This window comes from Schistocerca piceifrons, chromosome 1, assembly GCF_021461385.2.
Source record: "Schistocerca piceifrons isolate TAMUIC-IGC-003096 chromosome 1, iqSchPice1.1, whole genome shotgun sequence".
In the NCBI taxonomy this organism is placed as follows: Eukaryota; Metazoa; Arthropoda; class Insecta; order Orthoptera; family Acrididae; genus Schistocerca; species Schistocerca piceifrons.
In genome coordinates this window covers 493195419-493218617 of record NC_060138.1, presented here as the reverse complement: position 1 = coordinate 493218617, position 23199 = coordinate 493195419, and the positions used below count along the sequence as shown (strand labels likewise).

Below are 23199 nucleotides of genomic sequence, written 5' to 3'. Positions count from 1 at the left end.
TAACCACACCAAGCAGGAAATTGTGTCCAAACTTCTGTCGCAGCAACATCCTGGAAGTTGTGTTGCTCTTGTGGCGTCTCTCGTAATCTTGGCATTTTTTAACTAGTTGGTAGTGATTAATCATTGTTAATATTGGTTTGTTTCTGATCTCTGGGCGTCGTAATTGTTAATTTTCTTTGTGAGAAGACGCCACAATTTACTTTCTTTAAAATTCGTCGTAAAACAGAGTTCGTAGTGGAACTGATATTTCGTAGTATCTTTCTTTCTTTAACTTTGATGGAATGAATCAATGAATAAAGATGATAATCTTTAAGATAGTCCTGTCCAAATTAATTTTGCACTCTTCCAAGTAAGTTACATTCACGTCAAAAGTAATTTTTTCGAGTTATTATAAATTCACTCAAAGATGCTATACTTACGTTAACTTTCGTTCGATTTGATGAAGAAATGATAATCGCTGCGCTGCGTAATGTAGTGATCGAAAATAATTAAAATTCTCACTGTTCCAACTTTGAATTAATTCCTATTCATTGAAACTCCCTATCTCATTTCGCTGAATTCACGTAAAAGAAATAATCATCAGATCTTTTTAATAATAAAACTGTTCCCTTCAAAAAACATAATTACTTTCAGATAAGATGGAAGATACTTCTGAAATTAAAGTTTTGAATCTTCTTACGCTATGTATTTTCACAGTTAAAAGTCATAAGCGCTCACACGAGCTAACACAATACAGACAACTAGAGACAAGAAGAGCTGAGACAAAATTAGAACCAGGCACTATTGTCTAGACTATTTATAGGCTTATACAAAGACAAAGTTGACCTAACTATGACTTCTCACGCCTAGAAGTTCTTAGTACACTACTTAGTCTTTTGAAATTCCTAAGTAATTCACAATTGCACAAAAATATTAACGAAATTATTTAAAATCACTGCTTATGGCCTGTAAGTGTGGCTTCACTGTGTTTCACCGCAGGGACTCACTTCCTTCAGAACGATGTAGAGAGAGAACGTGCAGCATTTACGAAAAGACAGCAGATGGCTGTTCGGTTGTTCGGCCTTGCGTTTTTGCGTCGGAAGTGGTAGACCGCAGCGTACTTCCTTTGTAGCGAACACATCCACAGGCCTTGGAGCAAAACAACCAGCGAGATGTTTCATTAACATTGTATTATCTTCCTGATATTCTATTAAGCAGCTTGAACTAAAAACATATCCTTCTACACAGAACAGTAGACTGCTTCAAGTTTGCATTTTTTGTTTGTACCCAGCTATTGATGCAAAAATGATCCTCTATCTACAATTTCAGAAGATGTAAATGTTGTTCTTTTTGTAGAAAATACAATTACAGAAATAATAAAAAATAGTACGTTCCCATACTGAAAAGGCAGGCAATTAAATATTCGGAAACATCAGCACATGCTTAAAAGCAAATAAACGGATTATCATTGAAAAAACTGAATTCTCAAACAATGACATATAAAAAGAAGAAAATGTTTTTTTGAGACTGACTGTAAATCACAACTTTTGTTGCAAAATCCACAGCTTAGAATTAATAAAGCTCCTTAATTCCGCTACGTTTGCAGTGCGTAGGACTACTGCTACAGGATATTTAAGTATGAAGTAAGTAGTTTATTTGTATCAATGCATAAAGGCGAAACGTTGGGAACAAAAATTTCGATAAGCTCTTGACCGATTTCCTCCATTTTTACGCGATATTGTACTAAGCATATCACCTTTGCCATTGTACAAAAATCTCGTTCATGTGCTAGAATTTCGTAAGGATTTTCAGTTCCCTCACACTGTGGTGATTAACCTTTCCAGATACACGGAAGGTAATTTCGTCGATGAATATCAGCTTAGAGGCGAAATGTTCATCCCCAAATGCTTCAGCATCGTGATGCAAAACTGAAGTCGCCGGCCACAATCTTACAGTTTTAATCTAGCAGGAACTGCCTACGGTGCGGTTTGAAATGTAACCGCCGTCGAAAAATGATCCACAGATTTTGCCGCGGTATTCCAAGTTCGTAGCTTGCGCGGAACATCGATTTTTTTTTTAATTTGAGTATGAAACTTTCTCTCAAACTCTCCACCATAGCATTTGGCACACATGGTGGGCCTGTACTTTTAGGTGTACAGAATCAACCAGTGTCCCTAATTTGTCAATACCAACCCATAACGATCTGTTTACATAGCGGTTCTTTTCCATAATTCCTTATTAATGCACGCTGCACTGTTATAGCAGTTAAATATTTCTCATATTCCAACAAACAATAGCTCTTCTCTTGTTTTGTCGCTATTTTGTCAAGGTGCTGCCCTCGTAACGCCAATTGGTGTGCTCAATGCAGACTCGATGAGTTTATATATTTACAAGTAACGTCACGGAAGCTAGTATTCTCATAGATTGAGCAGATGGAGAAGTCGCTCGCATACCCCATATACCAATGGTCCCAGCCGATTCACCCATTTATTTTCAGCGATTTCAGTTCCAAATCAAGGTTTCGTTTGCAATAGCAATAAACAAGACTCTATGTCTGACGTTCATACACGTTGGAACTGATTTACGATCGAAGTGTTTTTCGCATGGCCAAATGTAAGAGAGATTTTTTTTTTCAAGGTACAGTCGGTCTCGAAATTAAAACCACTGTGAAAATCCGACAAAGCTTTGCGAAGATATGTTGCACAGTGTTTCTAGTATGCCCGTCTATCGTGTCACGTGCACTTTTCAGTTCTCAGGGAACAGTAAGAACGTAAAGATGCCTAGAACAATAGTCCCTCGCCAAGTGCGAAGTACGTGCTGTCATTCGATTTCTTCATGCTCAGGGGTTCCGCAGCCCACATAGCGCAATGGTCATGCGTGGCAGCAAATTGCGGAAATAGGGCAGGAACTTTGAAGCAGGGCTTACAGATGTTCATTACGCAGGCGGTAAGAGAAGGGAGCAACTGTCAACCAATGATTTTGTTCAGCGAGTGGATGAGGCGATTCGAGGAAATCGTCTATGAAGGGCAATTCAGAACAAGCAAAGTGGGATGTTGCCATTAGGCATTGTTCAAACAGCCCTGAGCACTGTGGGACTTAACATCTGAGGTCATCCCTCTAGACGTAGAACTACTTAAACCTAACTAACCTAAGGACGTCACACACATCCATGCCCGAGGCAGGATTCGAACCTGCGACCGTAGCAGTCACGCGGTTCCGGACTGAAGCGCCTAGAACCGCTCGGCCACAGCGGCCGGCAGGCATTATTCTTCATGACAGTGCTTTGCTGCACACTGCAGCGTTTTCGATGGGGTGCGTTTGATCACCCACAATACAGCCCGGACATGGCTCCCTCTTATTTTCATCTTTTAACTCTCTGGAGCCGCTGCCCATGATGCATTTTGGCACAGACACCGAGCTACAGACCAGGGTAGAGCACTGGCAGGAAGCATAGGCGACTGCCTACTATGAGGAGGGTATTGGAAAGTTGGTACGACATTACGGCAAATGTCTCTCATAGGAAAGGCAAGCATGTAGAGAAGTAGCTGGAAGGTATAGATAAATATTAGAAACAAAACGGTTTTTATATAGGGGAAAGTTCTTACCAGAACTATAGAACAGTTCTTGAACATGCACTTCAAATTGTTACACAATACTCTAACTAACGTTCGGACAGACATAGCCTATATATCTTTTAATATTTTCAATATATATATATATATATATATATATATATATATATATATATATATATATATATATATGTGTGTGTGATTTTCAAACAAAAGTTGTATACACCACAATATGTTATTTTGTTACCTTTCTCGGCATCAGTTTTACAGAAAATAAGGGGAGTTATGTTTATGCCTTACCGGCTTCTGATTAGAATACTAGTATGGGATCTGACCATTCGCAGATTAAAACTGTGTGAGATACTGCCATTAAAGCGATCATAGCTGGAGACGTGTCTCTCATATCCCGTATACCAGTGATCCCAAGCGAATCAGCCACTCATTTTGAACGACTTCAGTTCCCATCAAGGTTTCATTTGCAACAGCAATAAACAAGGCTCAGTGTCGTAGAGAGGGGTAGAGGACAAAGAGAGGGGAAGGATGAGGAGATGGAGAAAGAGAAGGGGCGGGAGTGAGGTGCGCAGAGAGAAAGGGGAGAGAGTGAGGAATTTAGGATGTATATCCACTTCCCATACAAATTTAGCTTATAATAGAATGAAATAAAGTTGCCAATTGAATGAGTTACGAAATTACTCAGATTATTAATATACATATTTGAGTTCCTAGCCCATTTATTGTGATATCTTAACAAAGGTAGTATATTTTTCAATTCCCTCACTTTCATTTAACGCGGTTGCATTCAGAAGGATATCCATTTAATTAATTTCGTAATCACTACTGCAACTAAGCGCCACGTTTGAGCGCGAGCATCCCTTTAATGCGGTGTCACGAAACTCATCTGGCCGGCGCAGCTTGAAAGTATTGTCGGCAGTGAATGAAATTGTCTCTCAGCTCCTCCGTAGTCGGCAATGAGTTACAAGTGATCAATGGTGCAGGAATGTGGTTTACTTACAGCTTTTTTGGAGTGTAAAAGCATAGAGCACAGGTTGAAAAAATGACCGATATTCGTAAGTTTTCTTAATGAAAATCGAAAATGAAAGTGAGGGAATTGAGAAATATACAGCCTGCGATCAATTATCACAAGAGAACTGTGAGGAACTAAAATACCTCTACTGAAAAGGCCATTAATTGTACTGATGGAGAAAAAGTAGACCTACCTAGTAACTCTGCTGACTTCATGTGATTTTATGAAAAGGGTAGTATTTCCGATGTCGGGCATTACTTTGATGGACAAAAGAGATGGACGATTCCTTAAAGTATTAGAGTTTATTGAATCCATAGCAACCCGAGAAAAAAAATGGCTCTGAGCACTATGGGACTAAACATCTGTGGTCATCAGTCCCCTAGAACTTAGAACTAATTAAACCTAACTAACCTAAGGACATCACACACATCCATGCCCGAGGCAGGATTCGAACCTGCGACCGTAGTAGTCGCGCGGTTCCGGACTGAGCGCCTAGAACCGCTAGACCACCGCGGCCGGCAACCTGAGAAAAATTACAATTTCAGAAATGATGAAGATGGCATAAAGGGGACCTTTCGATTGGACTGGCTCTCATTATATCCATGGTTAGTTTATTCTAAAGCTGTTCAAGGTGCGCTTTGTAAGTTGTATCAGCTCTTCGCACCACTTATAACGCGTGGCAGTCATCGTGACGCATTCATAGACTTTGGTGTAGGATGGGTTGTTCATATTTTACCTATCCTTTATTTATTTGTTACAAAGTGTTTTTCTCAGCGACACTGCTATAGGTATGTAACAAGATCCCAGAGTTACTCTCCGAAATAAACAATAGCAATGCCAATATTGTATTAGGTACGGAAAGCTGGTTGAAACCAGACATAAATAGCAGTGAAATTTTGAACTCGGATTAGGCAATGTTTAGGAAGGATAGGACTGATGCTATGGGAGGTGGTGTGTTCATTGCAGTTAAAAGCTGTTTAAACGCAGTTGAGATCGATACTGAGCAGGACTGTGAAATAGTTTGGATAAAGCTGTCAATCAGACAAGGATTGACCATTGTATTATGATATTTTTACAGATCACCAGCATCCGCAACAAATGTCGCAGAACGTTTCAGGGGAAGTCTTGAGTACATAGGAAATAAATATCCAAATTATCCATTAGTTATGGGTGGAGACTTTAATCTGGCATCCATTGAATGGGAAAATTACACGTTTATCACAGGTGGCAGAAGCAAAGACTCGTGTAATGCAGCGTAGAGTTTTCTTGTTTGGGAAAGCAAATAAAAGTGTCATTAAGAATACCTTCATAGTCAGCTCGAAGCATTCACCGCGGGACACAAAGATATTGAGCATCTTTGGTCGGAATTTAAAGGTCTTGTCCACCATGTGCTAGAGAAGTATGTGCCTAGCAAAAATATAGGGGAGGGAAAGGATCCACTTCGGTACGACAAACATATTAGAAAGTTGCTGAGAAAGGAGAGAATTTCGCACAGTCGTTTTAAACGTAGTCACTGTCCCGCTGACAAACAGAAATTATGCGAAATGAAAGCAGCCGTCAAAAGGTCAATGAGCGATTCTTTTAACGAATTTGAAAGCAATATTTTATCTGCAGATTCTAAAAATAACCTCAAAAAATTTTGATCGTACGGAAAATCTATGAACGCTACAAATAATTCAATACCTTCTCTTGCTGACAGTACGGGTAATGTAACTGATGCTGATAAGCAGAAGGCCGAAATTCTAAACCTAGCTTTCAAAAACTCGTTTACGGTAGAGGACTGCAGCACCATTCACCCTTTCAACTATCGAACAAACGCAAGGATGGCTGACCTAGTGTTTAGTGTATCTGGGACTGTAAAATATTTAAGATCCTTAGGCGCCAGGAAGGCATCTGGCTCAGACGGTATCCCTGTAAGATTTTATGTTGACTATGCTACAAATATAGCACCATTCTTATCCATCATCTATGAGAGATCATTGGGACAGCGGAAAGTTCCACAGGACAGGTCATAGCAATCTATAAAAAGGGTAGAAAATCGGATGCACATAATTACCGGCCAATTTCACTGACATCGATTTGTTGTAGAATCATGGAACATATTTTGTGTTCAGACATAATGACCTTTCTATACTCTGAGAAGCTCATCTGCAGAAACCATCACGGTTTTAGGAAACAGTGGTCATGCGAGACACATCAGGCCCTCTTTGTGCATGATATACAACAGGCTCTAGATACCGGCTCCCAGGATGATGCCATATTTCTCGACTTTCGAAAGGCTTTCGGCTCAGTTCCGCACTGTCGCTTGCTCCAAAAAGTGCACGCTTACGGCCTATCCTATGACATATGCGGTTAGATAGATAGTTTTCTAACCGACAGGGAGCAGTATGTCGTCCCGAACGGGGTGACTTTAGCAGAAACATGCGTAACTTCAGGTGTGCCCCAGGGCAGTGTAATACGTCCGCTGCTTTTTATGATCTACACAAACGATACGGTTGATGGTATTGACAGCGGCATTAGACTGTTTGGCGATGATGCTGCAGTCTACAGGAAAGTAGTATCACCCGAAAGTTGTGAACAAAGCAATGAGGATTTGCAGAAAATAAATGCGTGGTGTAATGACTGGCAGTTATCTCTCAATATTAGTAATTGTAACCTACTGCGTAAACAAGGTAAAAATCCCCATTAATGTACGAGTACAAAATAAATGCCCAGTCTTTGGAAGCGGTAACATCCGTCAAGTATCTGAGTGTGACTACTGGAAATGATCTCAAATGGCATGATCATATTACACAAGTAACGGGCAAGGCGAACTCTAGATTGCGGTTTATTGGTAGAATTCTGAAGCGATGCAGTCCTTCGACAAAGGAAGTAGGTTACAATACGTTAGTTCGTCCTGTCTTAGAGTATGTTCGTCTGTATGGTGCGGCCTTCCAAAAGAAAAGTAAATGATGGTGTGACCCTCAACTACCTACCCTCCGACTCAGCGTTGCAATATTAAAAGTTTTGGCTGGTTTCGTTGTCTAGAGACTGGGATACGTAGTTGCCGCATTACAGGCCAAATACTGCTTAGTCTACAGTATACAATAAGAATACACACATGAATCGAATGGTCGAAGGTTTCTATCACTCGGCAATTGCGAATTATGAATGTAACATATAAATTTATAAATGAAAGATTGCAATTAAATATAATCTGCAGGTACTATCTTAACGACTTTAAATGATGAGTACGATAGTAGAGGTACTTTTGAGAATGCGGTATATTTCCGCAAAACACTTATTGGTGTCGATGGTCCAGCAATTAAATAAAATATAAGTTGAATAACAGGGCAACAATAGATTCCTACTTCACGTAATTAGTTATGAACAACAACATAGCTCGCGAGATATTCACTCCTGAACGCATACTACGTCTTCACTGCAGAAGCTACGGAAATCACACAATAGCACAGGTCGACACTCCGAAATATTTCTATCCTCCGCGACCATGCGCAAACTGCTCCACTGTCCAAGTCTTTCCGCCGACTGTGCGTCCCTCGCGCCGTACTGTCCTGGACTCCTTTCCCGTGACCTGTGCGACTGTGCAGCACCCCGCACTGCCCAGAACTCACCCGTGTCCTCTCCGGAAACGGTGCTCCTCCCCAACCTCCCTATGCCTCTCTTAGTAACGAGAGCTGTGATTGGCTAGAGCGCTCCCTCCATGTCTCCATGCCAACGTGCACTCACAAACATACTGAAACACATACCAAATACTGGATTTACATTTAAATAACTTGAAATTAAATAAATATTCATACGGCTGGACCATAAACACGCTCTAACACACATTATTAAACACCTAAACAAATTAAATAAACATATATCAAAGGAGTAGCAACAAAAGGTAGGCCAGTAGTCTAATGTCTGTGTGCTTTCTAAAACACGGTAAATATTTAACCAACTTCTTCTGAATACTATATATCGGATATAAACAAAGACATAGCTGAATAAATATATTTATAAGCATACTGCTACCTTTTTTTGTGTGTGTAACTGTGGAGTATTTATGGCCCGACGCGATCGATAGTAATCGGCCACTTTGACCTACAATAACTCATGTCCTATTCAAGTTACATGCCTGTAATTTACGCCAATTTAGGTTTACACTAATAGCTTTCTAATGACACGTCGATCGACGAAATGGGATGAAGCGTTTAGATTTTGGAAATTCGTTGCTGGGTGTTACTTGTATAATTTATCATCAGATACTAAACTTTAAACTAATACATATATCGAAAATCTGATTACACCATCAGAATCGTCGTGCAGATAATAGTAATGTACTTGTTTCTTTTTGAGGTATCATGATTCATCTGGCTACTATTAATTTCTATACGAACTGTGAAATGTCTGCCATTAAGGTTTCAGAAATTCCGCCATCTTTGGCACTCCCAGCGCGTCTCCTTCATCGATACAGCTTCACAATGGAATTCCCAGGCACGCGACTGGGCCATGCGCTGGGGCTACCCCTCTCGTCCGGCTAACGATTGGCACCACGTGTTTGCTGCTGGGCCCACGCTGCCTCAGCGACCCGTGCGGCCGCGCCAACTCCGAGCTTACAATCTTTCCAGGGCTCCACAATTCGCCCGTTACCTCACAGTGGGACCCTTACCATTTTGGTCTGATTCAAGAGGTTGAGAGGGTCCAAAGAAGAGAGGCAAGATTCATGACTGGTACATTTAGCCATCACAGGAGCGTTACAAATCTCATAGAAAGTTTAAAGTGGGATACACTTGCAGATAGACGACTAGCTAAACGGAAGGGGCTGCTTACTAAATTCCGAAATCCGATCTTCGTAGAGAATGTAGAGCATATATTATTACCACCAACTTTCAAATCGCACAATGATCACCACTCAAAGATAAGGGAAATTTGAGCTCGTTCTGAGGCGTTCAGACAGTCGTTTTTTCCTCGCCCGATCCGCAAGTGGAACAGACGGGGGGAAATATAACTTTGGCCCGAATTGTACCCTCCGCCTCACGCCGCTTGGTGGCTTGCGGAGTATATATGTAGATGTAGATATGTAAGGTTGCTGTATAAGGACAATTACGCCATCATATGCTGAGATTTATCTTTATTTCTTTATTATATAGTTTTTCTCTTCTGTAGATCTTTCAAGTTAACGTAGGCACATTTCAAGTGTTGAGTAGGCGCCTGGTAGAAACTGAGTTGGCAGCACTACCAACAGAAAGCTTTACTATTTTGAAAGACACACTCATAGCAACGAAATCCAGCGCTTTATTTCTCATCTGTTCCACAATATCGTAGATAATTCCCCTTAAGACGGTAGATTTTGAGAATGATTTATATTTCCCACTTATTCTGACACCTCTCCATAAAAACTTCATTTTGCTTAATTCATCGTTTTGGAGCCATATCGAAATTTAAAACTTTTCGGCCCCCAAAAACTGCCGCCCTGGGAGGATGATACGATTTGCCCCCTCCGCGCCCCCCTAGTGGAACAAGTTTACATACCTATTAACACCACAGATGATTAAGAGCTTGAAAGAATGTGTGATGACATAAAACAAATTATTCATACAGTTAAGGCTTTAAGGGGGACAAAAAATTAATTCTGAAAACCACTTGCTAGAATTTTGCAAAGAGCGTAATTTGACCATTGCTGGCACTCGATTCAAAAATTATGAAAGAGGATTGCATATGTTGGGTAGACTTGGAGAGACCAGAAGATTTCAGATACATTATATAATGGTATGGTAGAGTTTTCGAACACAAATTTTACCCAGCAGAATTCCCATTGGTACGTGCAGATTGACCATAATTTATTGGTTATGAACTGCAGTTTACAACAAAAGAGATAACAAAAAGGAAATGTGATCTGGATAAGTTAAGACCCAGAGGTCATCGAGAATCTGAAAGGGACCTTTATCCAACGATTAACTAAAACAGGGGAAAGGAATACACCACAAGACGAATGGGCACATTTGAGAGATGAAACAGTGAAGGCAGCAGAGGATCAAAGCGGGAAAAAGGTGCAGTAAAAATCCTTGGATAACAACACATGATGTTGAATGTAATGCCAAAAGGCGAAAATACAAAAATGCAGGAAATGAAGTAGGTAACAGGGAATACAGATATTAAGAAATTACACTGACAGAAAACGTGAAATGCCGAAGCAATAATAGAGAGAGGGAAAGTGAATGGTTGTAAAAGCATGCATAGAAAAGTAGATGCCACATCCACTTATTTATTCACTTATTTAACCAGATCTGATTAGAGCCATCAGGCCCTGTCTTACATCGGACCACGGTTCGACCACGGTTCCATGCGCTCACACACACACACACACACACACACACACACACACACACACACACACACACACACAGTACCTTTTTTTACATCCTAGTCACCTAAGAAATAATGATCTTAATATGACAACTAGTATTAAAATGATCTGAGTGTCTGAAGTTGCAGCATGGTTAAATATTTATACTGACTATCAACTAGTAAAGTTAACAGTGGCAGTACTTGTACTACTGCAGATGCTTCCACTGATAGTGGTAACAGTAATAATAAAAGCAATGACAATAATAACAATAATGATAGTGGCAGATAAAAGAAGAATTTATAGATATACAAAAGAGTTGTTTTCTTATGTAGAGGTTGGAAAGACGGATGTACAAGGTTAACGAGGGCATGTAGAGAGAACGTTAATCTTTCTTGTTGCTTTAGTAGATATGTCATTAACTGTTTTCTGAATTCCAGAGTCAGGTGCCTGCTACAGAGAAGAACTTCGAGAAAGTGGCTGAACGATTGAATGGGACAGAAAGGATTTTGCTCTGATAGGAGCGGATGTTTCTACCATGCTTTTCAAACAAGTACTTTAAGGTCGAGGAAAGACATGAGGGCTAGTGTTCATTGATAAACAGTAGAGAAGACAAGGAGTTGGAAATCTTTGCGCTTATCTGCACGCAGCTAAAATGCCTGTACATACGATGGCGAAATGTGACCAAATAGCCGGACATCACAAACACAACGAAAACACAGGCATTCATAACCAGTGCTAGGCGCAGTGAGCGTTCATGAGGAAAGCTTTGCAGGGTCACATAGCTTTAATCAAGAATTGCATGTATAAGTGTTTGTACAAGCTTATTTTTCAGGCCAGGGAGGAATAGCTTTAATATTTTTGTAGGGCGTGGAGAGATGCTGATACCTTCTTGCACACTGCAGTTACGCGCTCATTTCAACTTAGATTTTCATCTGTTATTACTACTAGACTCTTTGCTGAGGGAGAGAAGTTGATATTTGTCCCATTTAGCGTTAAAGTTGATACGGATTCCCGATATTTCGGGCTGATGAGCCTAGAATGACCAACCAGCACCAGTGGGATTTTGGTTGGGTTCAGCTTTAACACTGTATCCCGCATTCATTATGGTAGTGCACACAGGTCAGATTTGAGATTCTCGGTCGAAAAGTGATCGTTCTGTGGGCACATTTGGCGGATTCGATCAATAGGCGGCCAGTGCCTATGCACGGAGACGCCAATGTATGAGGTGAACCATTTCCGGTAATGTATCAAATATTGTACCATCAACAGACAAAAAGTAATGATAATTTTTTTTCGTTCAACCTCAATTCTCTCAGCAAGTTTTCGTGAATGATCTTTGACGCTCCTTGAACCAATTTGCACCCATCTTTTTCTCTGCATGCAACACGGCAGAGCAAACATTACAACAGCAGCATTTTTATTGCCCAACATTCCGAACCACATGTAAATTCCGTGGCAACCTTGTCCGAGCAAAGGCAGACCCAAATCGTTTACCACTGTGTAGCGTGTGAAGAACAACCGTTTCTGAGATAGCATGGCTAGTGAATCGAGTCGTCGTACAGAGTGCTCGCGAGGACGTCAGCTGTGGAAGGAGCAGACGCACAAGTGCTGAACAAAAAATGCTCAGATTTTCTGTTATGGAAGTGTAGTTTGAATTCAGGTGAACGAATATACGTATTAGTTACATGTAAGAACCAATAAAGAACCGCAAGCACTCGATTCTCTCTAACTTTTGTCGATCTTGGATGTTGATATAACGCGGTAACTTCGCTTCTTGCTGCACAATAACCATATTAAATGATTTTTAAATTAACTCATTGCTGCCACTTTACGGTAAGTTTCTACTATTTATTTACTTCACCATCGCGTTTTAGGCTGTAGAGCCACTTTGAAGTGCAAGGTGAAAACCGAAACCAATGAATCATATGGGTAACGAAGTGAAAAGCTTAATGCGATAACATATGATAAACGTAATTTAAGGAACATTACCTCAGTTTTAAGCCTGCAGCTGAAAAAGGCTCTACAACCAAAACTGCGAAAGTAAAACAAATAAATAATAAAATCGTATGGTCACGTGGCGGCAGTGACTGCGTTTAAAAAGTATATTTGACACAATTCCCTGAAAGGACAAATCATCTACATCTACTACACAGATATTTCGCAAGCCACCGTACAGGACGTGGCTGAGGGTACACTGTACCACTACTTGTCGCACAGAGAGCGAGGGAAAAACGACTGTCTGTATGCTTCCGTATGAGCCCTAATTTCTCGTACCTTATCTTCGAGGTCTTTACGTGCAGTGTATGTTGGCGGCAGTAGAATCGTTCGGTAGTCAGCTTCAGATGCCGGTTCTCTAAAGTTTCTCAATAGTGTTTCTCGAAAAGAACGTCGCCTTTCCTCTAGGGATTCCCATTTGAGCTCCCGAAGCATCTCCTACCGGTAACGAACCTGGCAGCCCTCCTCTTAATTGCTCGATATCTTCCTTCAGTCCGACCTGGTAGAACACCAAACGCTCGAGCAGCACTCAAGAATATGTCGCACTTGCGTCCCATATACGGTCTCCTACAAGTGAACCACTCTTCCCTAAAATTCTCCCAATAAACCGAAGTCTATCAATCGCCTTCCATACCACAGTTCTCACATGACATCATCATGTGATGTCATATCAGCTCTCTAAAGAGTGCTGTATACTAAAGTGAATGGAAGCGAATGTGAGTGAAGGAGTTCAGAAGCTATCCACTTTTAGCGTTTCAGCTGTGTAATTGTTCGCTCTGGCCTCTGGAGTACTATTTATAGGCACCACGTTTTGTAATTAAAATGCTTTTGTAATTACAGTTCCGGAACTCCTGAATAAAATTTTTGCAGCTGTCACAGTGTACGTACTTTTTGCTACTTCTTCTGTCGAGCTTTGTTTTGATGTGATTTACACTACTGGCCATTAAAATTGCTACACCACCAAGATGACGTGCTACAGACGTGAAATTTAACCGACAGGAAGAAGATGCTGTGATATGCAAATGATTAGTTTTTCAGAGCATTCACACAAGGTTGGCGCCGGTGGCGACACCTACAACGTGCTGACGTGAGGAAAGATTCCAACCGATTTCTCATACACAAACAGCAGTGGACCGGCGTTGCCTGGTGAAACGTTGTTGTGATGCCTCGTGTAAGGAGGAGAAATGCGTACCATCACGTTTCCGACTTTGATGAAGGTCAGATTGTAGCCTATCGCGATTGCGGTTTATCGTATAGCGACATTGCTGCTCGCGTCGGTCGAGATCCAATGACTGTTAGCAGAATATGGAATCGATGGGTTCAGGAGGGTAATACGGACGCCGTGCTGGATTCCAACGACCTCGTATCACTAGCAATCGAGATGACAGGCATCATATCCGCATGGCTGTAACGGGTGGTGCAGCCACGTCTCGATCCCTGAGTCAACAGAAGAGGACGTTTGCAAGACAACAACCATCTGGACGAACAGTTCGACGACGTTTGCAGCAGCATGGACTATCAGCTCGGAGACCTTGGCTGGGGTTACCCTCGAGGCTGCATCACAGACGGGAGCGCCTGCGATGGTGTACTCAACGACGAAACTGGGTGCACGAATGGCAAAACGTCATTTTTTCGGATGAATCCAGGTTCTGTTTACAGCATCATGATGGTCGCATCCGTGTTTGGCGACATCGCGGTGAACGCACATTGGAACCGTGTATTCGTCATCGCCATACTGGCGTATCATCCAGCGTGACTGTCTGGGGTGCCATTGGTTACACGTCTCCGTCACCTCTTGTTCGCATTGACGGCACTTTGAACAGTGGACGTTACATTTCAGATGTGTTATGACCCGTGGCTCTACCCTTCATTCGATCCCTGAGAAACCCTACATTTCAGCAGGATAATGCACGACCACATGTTGCAGATCCTGTACGGGCCTTTCTGGGTACAGAAAATGTTCGACTGCTGCCCTACCCAGCACATTCTCCAGATCTCTCACCAACTGAAAACGTCTGGTCATTGGTGGCTGAGCAACTGGCTCGTCACAATACGCCAGTCACTATTCTTGATGAACTGTAGTATCGTGTTGAAGCTGCATGGGCAGCTGTACCTGTACATGCCATCCAAGCTCCGTTTGACTCAATGCCCAGGCGTATCAATGCCGTTATTGCGGCCAGAGGTGGTTATTCTGGCTACTGATTTCTCAGGATCTATGCACCCAAATTGCGTGAAAATGTAATCACATGTCAGTTCTAGTATAATATATTTGTCCAATGAATACCCGTTTATCATCTGCATTTCTTCTTGGTGTAGCAATTTTAATGGCCAGTAGTGTAATTTTGAATTCAGGCAGAACTTTGCTGGACACCATGTACCTTCCTGGAAGCTTGCTGCCGTACGTCAGTTCCTGACGACGGACTTGTGTTGCAGGTTGCTTGCTGCTGGTGATGGCAGAGGTGTGCAGGGCGCAGCTGTGCTCTAACTGCGAGTGCCTGCCCGAGCCGGTGTACCGGCCGCTGTGCGCCCGCCAGGAGGGTACCGGCAAGTACCGGGGCTTCCGGTCTCTCTGCGAGCTCCAGTGCTCCAACCGCTGCCGTAAGAACAGTAAGTGCTCCGCAACCTGCGTCCTAGGAATGGCGGTTATCGCTGAAACAACCGGTTTTTGGATCTATTTGTTTTTTATTTTTCAACACCAGTTTTGCCGAACTGTTAAAAACGCTCAAAGTAACAGGTTTCTGAAATGACCGACTTTCGGTTTTTTATCATGTTTTTTCCTGTAATAAATGTAGAACTCGAACAAAGACTGAAAAATTTCGATTGCCTCTTTTTCAACATACATGTAATCAAAACACTAAATTAAATGAGCAAATGAAAGAAAACTTAGTTTGATCTCCATTCGCTGGTTTTCTCTGAAAGTGACAGGTGGTTAACTTCTACAAAAGTCACCAGTATTCTCTTGTAGATGCTAATTTTTGTTGCAGTCTGGGAGCATACCACTATTTGGACATTAAGGGTGAAAACTGTGGTTGAAGCACTCTATTTTTTGTGTTAATTTGTCCGTTTTCAAATGCTACAAGCAGAGAAAGGCATGTTATGTAGACGCAGGCAGCAAAAATCAGCTGTTTTCTGTTTTTATTGTAACTATGAATGAACTGATAATTTTAACCAGAATGAGATTTTCACTCTGCAGTGGAGTGTGCGCTGATATGAAACTTCCTTGCAGATTAAAACTGTGTGCCGCACCGAGACTCGAAATCGGGACTTTTGCCTTTCGCGGGCAAGTGCTTCTTCGAAGTTTGGAAGGTAGGAGACGAGGTACTGGCGGAATTAAAGCTCTGAGGACGGGGCGTGAACCGTGCTTGGGTAGCTCAGTTGGTGGTAGCTCAGCGTGTTCGGTCAGAGGGTTAATCGACAAACAACGAACTTAAACGGATGTCTTACGACGTCCGCCCCGAGCAGATGCAACGAACATAAAAAAATAGCCAGTACGGTAGCTCAGCGTGTTCGGCCAGAGGGCTGCGTGCTCTCTGTAATAAAAAAACTGTGTCAAGGAACCAACGATCACTTTGAACGGATGTCTTGTGACGTCCACCCCGACCAAATATTTTACGCCGGCACGGTAGCTCAGCGTGTTCGGTCGGAGGGTTACCAGCCCTCTGTAATAAAAAAAACTGAGTTAATCGACAAACAACGAACTTAAACAGATGTCTTACGACGTCCGCCCCGAGCAGATGCAACGAACATAAAAAAAAATAGCCGGCACGGTAGCTCAGCGTGTTCGGCCAGAGGGCTGCGTGCTCTCTGTAATAAAAAAACTGAGTCAAGGAACCAACGATCACTTTGAACGGATGTCTTGTGACGTCCGCCCCCACCAAATATTTTACGCCGGCATGGTAGCTCAGAGTGTTCCGTCAGAGGGTTAGCAGCCCTCTGTAATAAAAAAACTGAGCTAATTGATCAACAACGAACTTAACCGGATGTCTTACGACGTCCGCCCCGAGCAGATGCAACGAACAAAAGTAAACAAAATGAGACTAAAAAAAAAAAAAGGTAGAGCATTTGCCCGCAGAGGCAAAGGTCCCGAGCTCGAGTCTCGGTCCGGCACACAGTTTTAATCTGCCAGGAAGTTTCATGATAATTTTAAGTTTCCTCCTTACATTACGTCACAAGTTTGTTGTGAGTTCTCCCATTTTTTAATCTAATAGAGTAATGAAGCATTGTACTTCATTGATACCGCACTTTGTAAACTAAACCCAGACTGGGGATGTGCCATTCTGTAAAACAGTTGATATCCAACGACGATAGTGAGAAACTACCAATGGGCCAGATGGGGGAAGTCTTGCACACTGTATGGACACGCATACCAACTAATGTGCCATGCCGCATTATAACAGGTACATCATTGTCTCGGCAATGTTGTTACAATTCTTATGCCACGTATTTGTTGCTCGTTTCTATCACCAGTGTTGTTAAAATAGCACTGATAGGTTTTGCCATTTTCTGTGATAACGGAATATTTCAAAGCAATACAAATTTTGCGAATAAAAATTACTTGTACTTTAAAAAGGGTTTGTTTAAAAACGAAAAAACTTTAGCTCTGCTGCTATGGCTATTTGACATTTCGGTTTTTAACCGGGTTATTAGTGAAAAGTAAAAGTACCTGTTATAACCGACACCAAACAAATATCGAAAAATACCGGTTATTCGGAACTAAAATATTGCTATCGGTGTTAACCGGTCGATGTTCCCATCCATACTGCGTCCTCCTCAGTATACTTTAGAATACATCATAACTTTACGCGGATTGCGGTAGCGTTACGGAAACCTCATACTTACTACAAGGAGGTCCAAAAGTCTGGAAACACCCTCATAAAATTCAAATGGAGTAGCAAACAATGAAACAGAGTCCCTACACTCGAGGAACGGGAAGGGGGAAACTTTATAGGCTATGCCACCAACATGGCGGCCACCTTGAAAGCCGCCATCTTGGATTCAACTCCAAAATTTCAAATGGGATTGTGGTCATGTGACATATCAAACAGCTAGAGAATTTCACCAGAAAAACAATGCCATTGTTACTTTAAACATAGCTTTATTCATTCTCGGGTTATAGCCAGTTACATGTGGCAGCGGTGGGACGCTCGGCAGCATGTGTGTTATGTGCCGAAGAGACATTACGCCGATGTTACACAGTCACGAGAGACCACCAACAGTCATAGGAATGGCTCGATATGTTGTCCATTATGTTGGATTGTTAATGCTATCGTCCAGACCCAGTCCTGATGAACTTTGACCAACACATCTGGCTGAATTTGACCACACCTATCAACAATGTGCTGCTTTAGATGATGGAAATCTCGTATTTTCACAGAATAAACCAGTGCTTTGACATGACCCCAAAGATAAAAATCCAAAGGAGTTAAATCTGGTGAACTTGGTGGCCACTCCACAGCACCCCTATGACCAATCCACTTTTGAGGGAACTGCACATCCAGGTATGCTCGCACATTGTGCCCCTAATGTGGTGGAGCTCCATCATGCTGGAAGAATTCCGGAAATGTTCCGTCCTCTGTTAACAATAAGGGAAACACTTCTTCATCCAATAACCTCACATACTCGTTGGCTGTTAACGTACCATCAATAAAAAAAATCCAACGAGTTTGGTACACCACACCCCACACCACACCAGACCATCACTTTTGTGAGTCGACCGTTTTGGAAGCATCAATCCATTGCGGATATGTGTCGGACCAGTATCTGTGATTCTGTTTGTTCACTTCACCACTGATAAAGAAATTGGCTTCATCACTGAACAGCACCTGATAGGGGAAACGTGGGTTTATCTGCAGCTGTTGTGTCACCCATTCTGCGAACTGAACCCGACTATCTGGGTCATCCTCGTACAGATGTTGGAGGAGCTGAATTTTGAACGGGTGCCATTTGTGCTGCGATAAAATTCGCAGTATGGAGGTACGGCTAACCCCACATTCTTGTGACAGACGACGAGTACTCGGACTCTTGCTAAATAATGCCAACACGCTCACTGTTGTTGCTTCATCGGTGGCGGATTTTGGTCTTCCAGCCTTAGGTTTATCTGCGACAGAACCTGTTGCTCAGAATTTGGCCAAAAGCTTAGCAAATGCGCTGCGAGTGATGGGCTGTCTGGTTGGGTGACGACTGTGATTCTTTCTCCTGATATAAAAATGATTTCAATGCGTTCTTCATGTGTTAAAGACTTTTTGTAACCTGAAAATAAGGAAACAATGATTAAAACGTTAGCATTAGTAAATGATATCTAACAGTTAAACACATGTAACATAGCAGGCATGGGATAGTCACTTTGCACCGTTTCAGACTCCATTTTATGACTTCTCAATGCGTAATACTCACGCTGCCGAGCTTCCCACTGCTGCTGCAAGTAATTGGCTATAACCCGAGAATGAATAAAGCTATGTTTAAAATAACAACGGCATTGTTTTTCTGGTGAAATTCTCTAGCTGTTTGATATGTCACAGCCGCCCGCGGTGGTCTCGCGGTTCTAGACGCGCAGTCCGGAACCGTGCGACTGCTACGGTCGCAGGTTCGAATCCTGCCTCGGGCACGGATGTGTGTGATGTCCTTAGGTTAGTTAGGTTTAAGTAGTTCTAAGTTCTAGGGGACTGATGACCACAGCAGTTGAGTCCCATAGTGCTCAGAGCCATTTGAACCATTTCTTTGATATGTCACATGACCACATTCCCATTTGAAATTTTGGAGTTGAATCCAAGATGGCGGCTTTCAAGATGGCCGCCATGTTGATGGCATAGCCTATAAAGTTTCCCCCTTCCCGTTCCTCGTGTGTAGGGACTCTGTTTCATTGTTTGCTACTCCATTTGAATTTTATGAGGGTGTTTCCGGACTTTTGGACCACCCTGTACTTTTTACCTTAAACGGTGCAAACTGGACCCTCATAGGAACGCTTAGTTCTCTGACTGCCTGTGGTAAACAGTTAAAAAACCCTTTTTTTCTCAGCAACGGGTAGCTGAATGAAGTTGAAATTTACGTTTCCTTGGTGGTGGGTTTTAACCCTTTTCGCTGCTATGGGCTTGTACACATGCCCTGCTACGGCTTTCGCCAGTTATTGTGGACGTGTATATGCGCGCCACTTTGGTTTTCATTCTGAACTATGGATGTCTGAATGCGTCCTGAGCCGCCGACCCCCCCCCCCCCCCCCCCCCCCCCGCCATACTGCTGCAGACGAGTTACTTCCATATCTCGGTTAATAAAAATTTCGAATATATGTGCCGCATTGCGTGCTATCATTTGATATCTTGAATCGTATATGAGATATGACGATTGCTATGAGCACATGATTCGCGATACGCAAGGAGGTGAAGTGCGCTTCGCACGAGGCCGTCCTTCAGCAATAAAACTCAATAACTCCAAAAAGATGTGAGATATCCTTCTGATCTCAGCTTTAAATAAAATTCAAGTATCTTTTATACATTTCGTTCACTGCAATGTATGAGCTAAAAACAGTCATATGCAAAGTTTACGCATTGCGTTTTTACTTCGGCAAAATTTAAAAATTTTGCGACCGATCGGACTTCACGTTCCGGATAGCTGTCGTGTATATGGAAGACTATGCCCAGATGCCAGTAGTTTTCTCAGCTTGTAGAGGACCGCTGCAAAGACGGTGGAATCGTCGGTTCTATAGTACTTTAGAGTTGCAAAATGATGTAGTATGTTGTCCAACAGAAGTTTACTCCAAGTTGTTACAATAGTTTCTTTTTTGTTTACCTTTAACTAAATTATAAATAATCTGCTGAATTTGTTGTAAGTAGTTAAAGTCAATAAATCTTTCCTACCATCCATATTTATCACATCTAATGGCCTACCCCCTTATCACACATCGCCACACATAAATGTTCCGCACGAAGCATGAAATATGGTCGAATTGTAGTTCATGTTTCTTGACATTGTCAACGTTGGAGATAAGCGATCTCTCGTAATTTTCAATTAAGGATTAAAGATCCTCGACGTCAAGATCTCAAATAAATTTTTATTTCGGTTACTAGTTTCAGTTACACACGAGCCATTTAGGGTCATAAAAACATTCTCGATTAGTGTAATAGTCATAACGGCTGAACACATCGTTCAAATCTTTTTTAAAATGACAAAATCCACACGGAACGTGTAGGGAATATAACTTTACACTGTTCATAACCAATCAAATATAGCGAAAGTCATAGAAATAAGGCTTTATACCGTTAAAACTTAGTAACTACCACATTGTAATCAGTGTTTGTAATATCCCACAGCAGAGAGCGTCACGAGTAAGTTATTAGATCACCTTGTAATAAAAATTTACTTACGACCTTGACCTCGAGGATCTTCAGTCCTTAATATAACAATTTTAGTTGGTTTGTGACATATGTTTCGATTTCCACTGATGATGTCATTCTATTTTGAGCAGAGTACATGTTCGTGGCTCAACAGCGCTGTGGCAAATACCTGGCGAAGCTAACCAGCACGACAACGTCGACCTCACCGACGTCAGAGGTGGACTCGGGGGGCGGAGACGGCAGGCCAGTGGGGGTAGTTGAAGAGGGCAGTCTGCTGGGGCCTCTGGTGCACCTGCTGCTGGGAGCGGCGCAGGGCTAGGGAAGGGTCTAGAGCGCCCCTTCTAGCTCAGAGGCAGCTGCTCCTTGGCCGCGACGTCATGTGGGAAGGCCGATTGGCTGTAGGCACCCAGCGCCCCGCTACTACAAGGAGGAGTACCAGCAAGTGACCAATTCAGCGTAGGCACTCCAGATAGGACGCTTTATTTTTTCAAATATGAAAATGTGATGGTGTTCTATTTTGGACTGGTTACTGTTAGGTGTGTGACTACAGCAATAAGGGCATATTTTCGAATCAATATTGCCGCACGCTTAGTACAGACAGTTGTTCTAATCAACTAGATTCGTGTGCTCGAAACAGAACAAAGTACAAATCAACAAAAAACTAATCATTGTGTATATGTATATTATAGTTCTTTGTCAATAAATTATTAACTTCAATATTCATTTGGTCTTTGTTTGTTGTACAGTTGCATTCTTTTTCCTGAACGGAGAATAAAAATACCCATGAAATATTCCAGTTACTCCTCCATTTTTCAATAAGTTTCGCTTTTCAGGCAGCAAAATAAGTCCCAATGTACAGGGGATACAAAATGTAGACTGACTAAACAAGAAAAACGTTTCAGAATAAGAGAAATTCATCAAAGTCAGATATAAATTTAAGAGTTAGCAGCTCTTTTCTGAGTGTATGACTGGAGCGCTGCATTGTGCAGAGGTGAAACGTGGATGATAAATGTAAATGTCGTGTGACTAGGGCCTGCAGCCGGGTAGACCATACGGCAGGTGCAAGTCTCTCGATTTGACGCCACTTCGGCGACTTGCGCGTCGATGGGGATCAAATGATGATTAGGACAACACAACACCCAGTCCCTAAGTGGAGAAAATCTCCGACCCACCCGAGAATCGAACCCGGGCCCTTAGGATTGACATTCTGGCGACGCGCTGATCACTTTTTTTTGTCTCATTTTGTTCTACATTGTTCGTTGAATTTGTTCGGGGCGGACGTCCGATGACACCCATTTAGGTTCTTAGTTCATCCATTCACTCAGTTTTTTATTACAGAGGGTAGAACCATTCAGCTACCGGGGGCGAACTAACGTGGACGATAAACAACTCAGACAAGAAGAGATCAAAAGGTTTTCAAATGTGGTGCTAAAAAGCAATGTTTAAAATTAGGTGGCTGTATATAATAACTAATGAGGAGGCACTGAATCGATAAATGTGAAGAAGATTGAATCCCACAGTTCCTAAATATTTTAAAAACTTCACGATTCACTGCCAAGAGCTGTCGATAAAAATTTCCCTTGTTATTCAACCAGTTTCTGTCCACAGACTATCAGATGTCATAAAATATTTACAACAGCTTTCAAACAATGGAAAATCGAGGATGGAATGTAATAATATCATGAAAAGGATAGTTGCTACTCACCATATAGCGGAGATGTTGAGTCGCAGAGAGGCGCAACAAAAAGACTGCCGGAAAGTTAGATTTCGGCCAACAAGGTCTTTGTCGAAAATAACGCTCACGCAACCGCAACTCAAACACACAGGACCACAGTCTCTGGCAGCTGGAGCCAGAGACTGTGGTCACGTTTGTCTGAGTGGCTTAGCGCACGTGCGCGAGACTGTGTGTTCGCGCGCGCGCGCGCGCGCGCGCGCGCGTGTGTGTGTGTGTGTGTGTGTGTGTGTATG

The 23199-nt window shown here is 42.2% G+C and overlaps 1 protein-coding gene across 1 annotated transcript in view; it reads left to right on the top strand.

Moving 5' to 3' along the window:
• Window positions 1-21922, top strand: part of LOC124801607 — a 31785-nt gene extending 9863 nt beyond the window's left edge. The window contains exons 2-3 of the mRNA XM_047263087.1: window positions 15338-15511; window positions 21363-21922. Coding sequence (XP_047119043.1) covers window positions 15338-15511; window positions 21363-21550 — 362 coding nt within the window. The 3' untranslated portion in view covers window positions 21551-21922. The remainder of the gene's footprint in view (window positions 1-15337; window positions 15512-21362) is intronic.
• Window positions 21923-23199: the final 1277 nt, after the last annotated feature.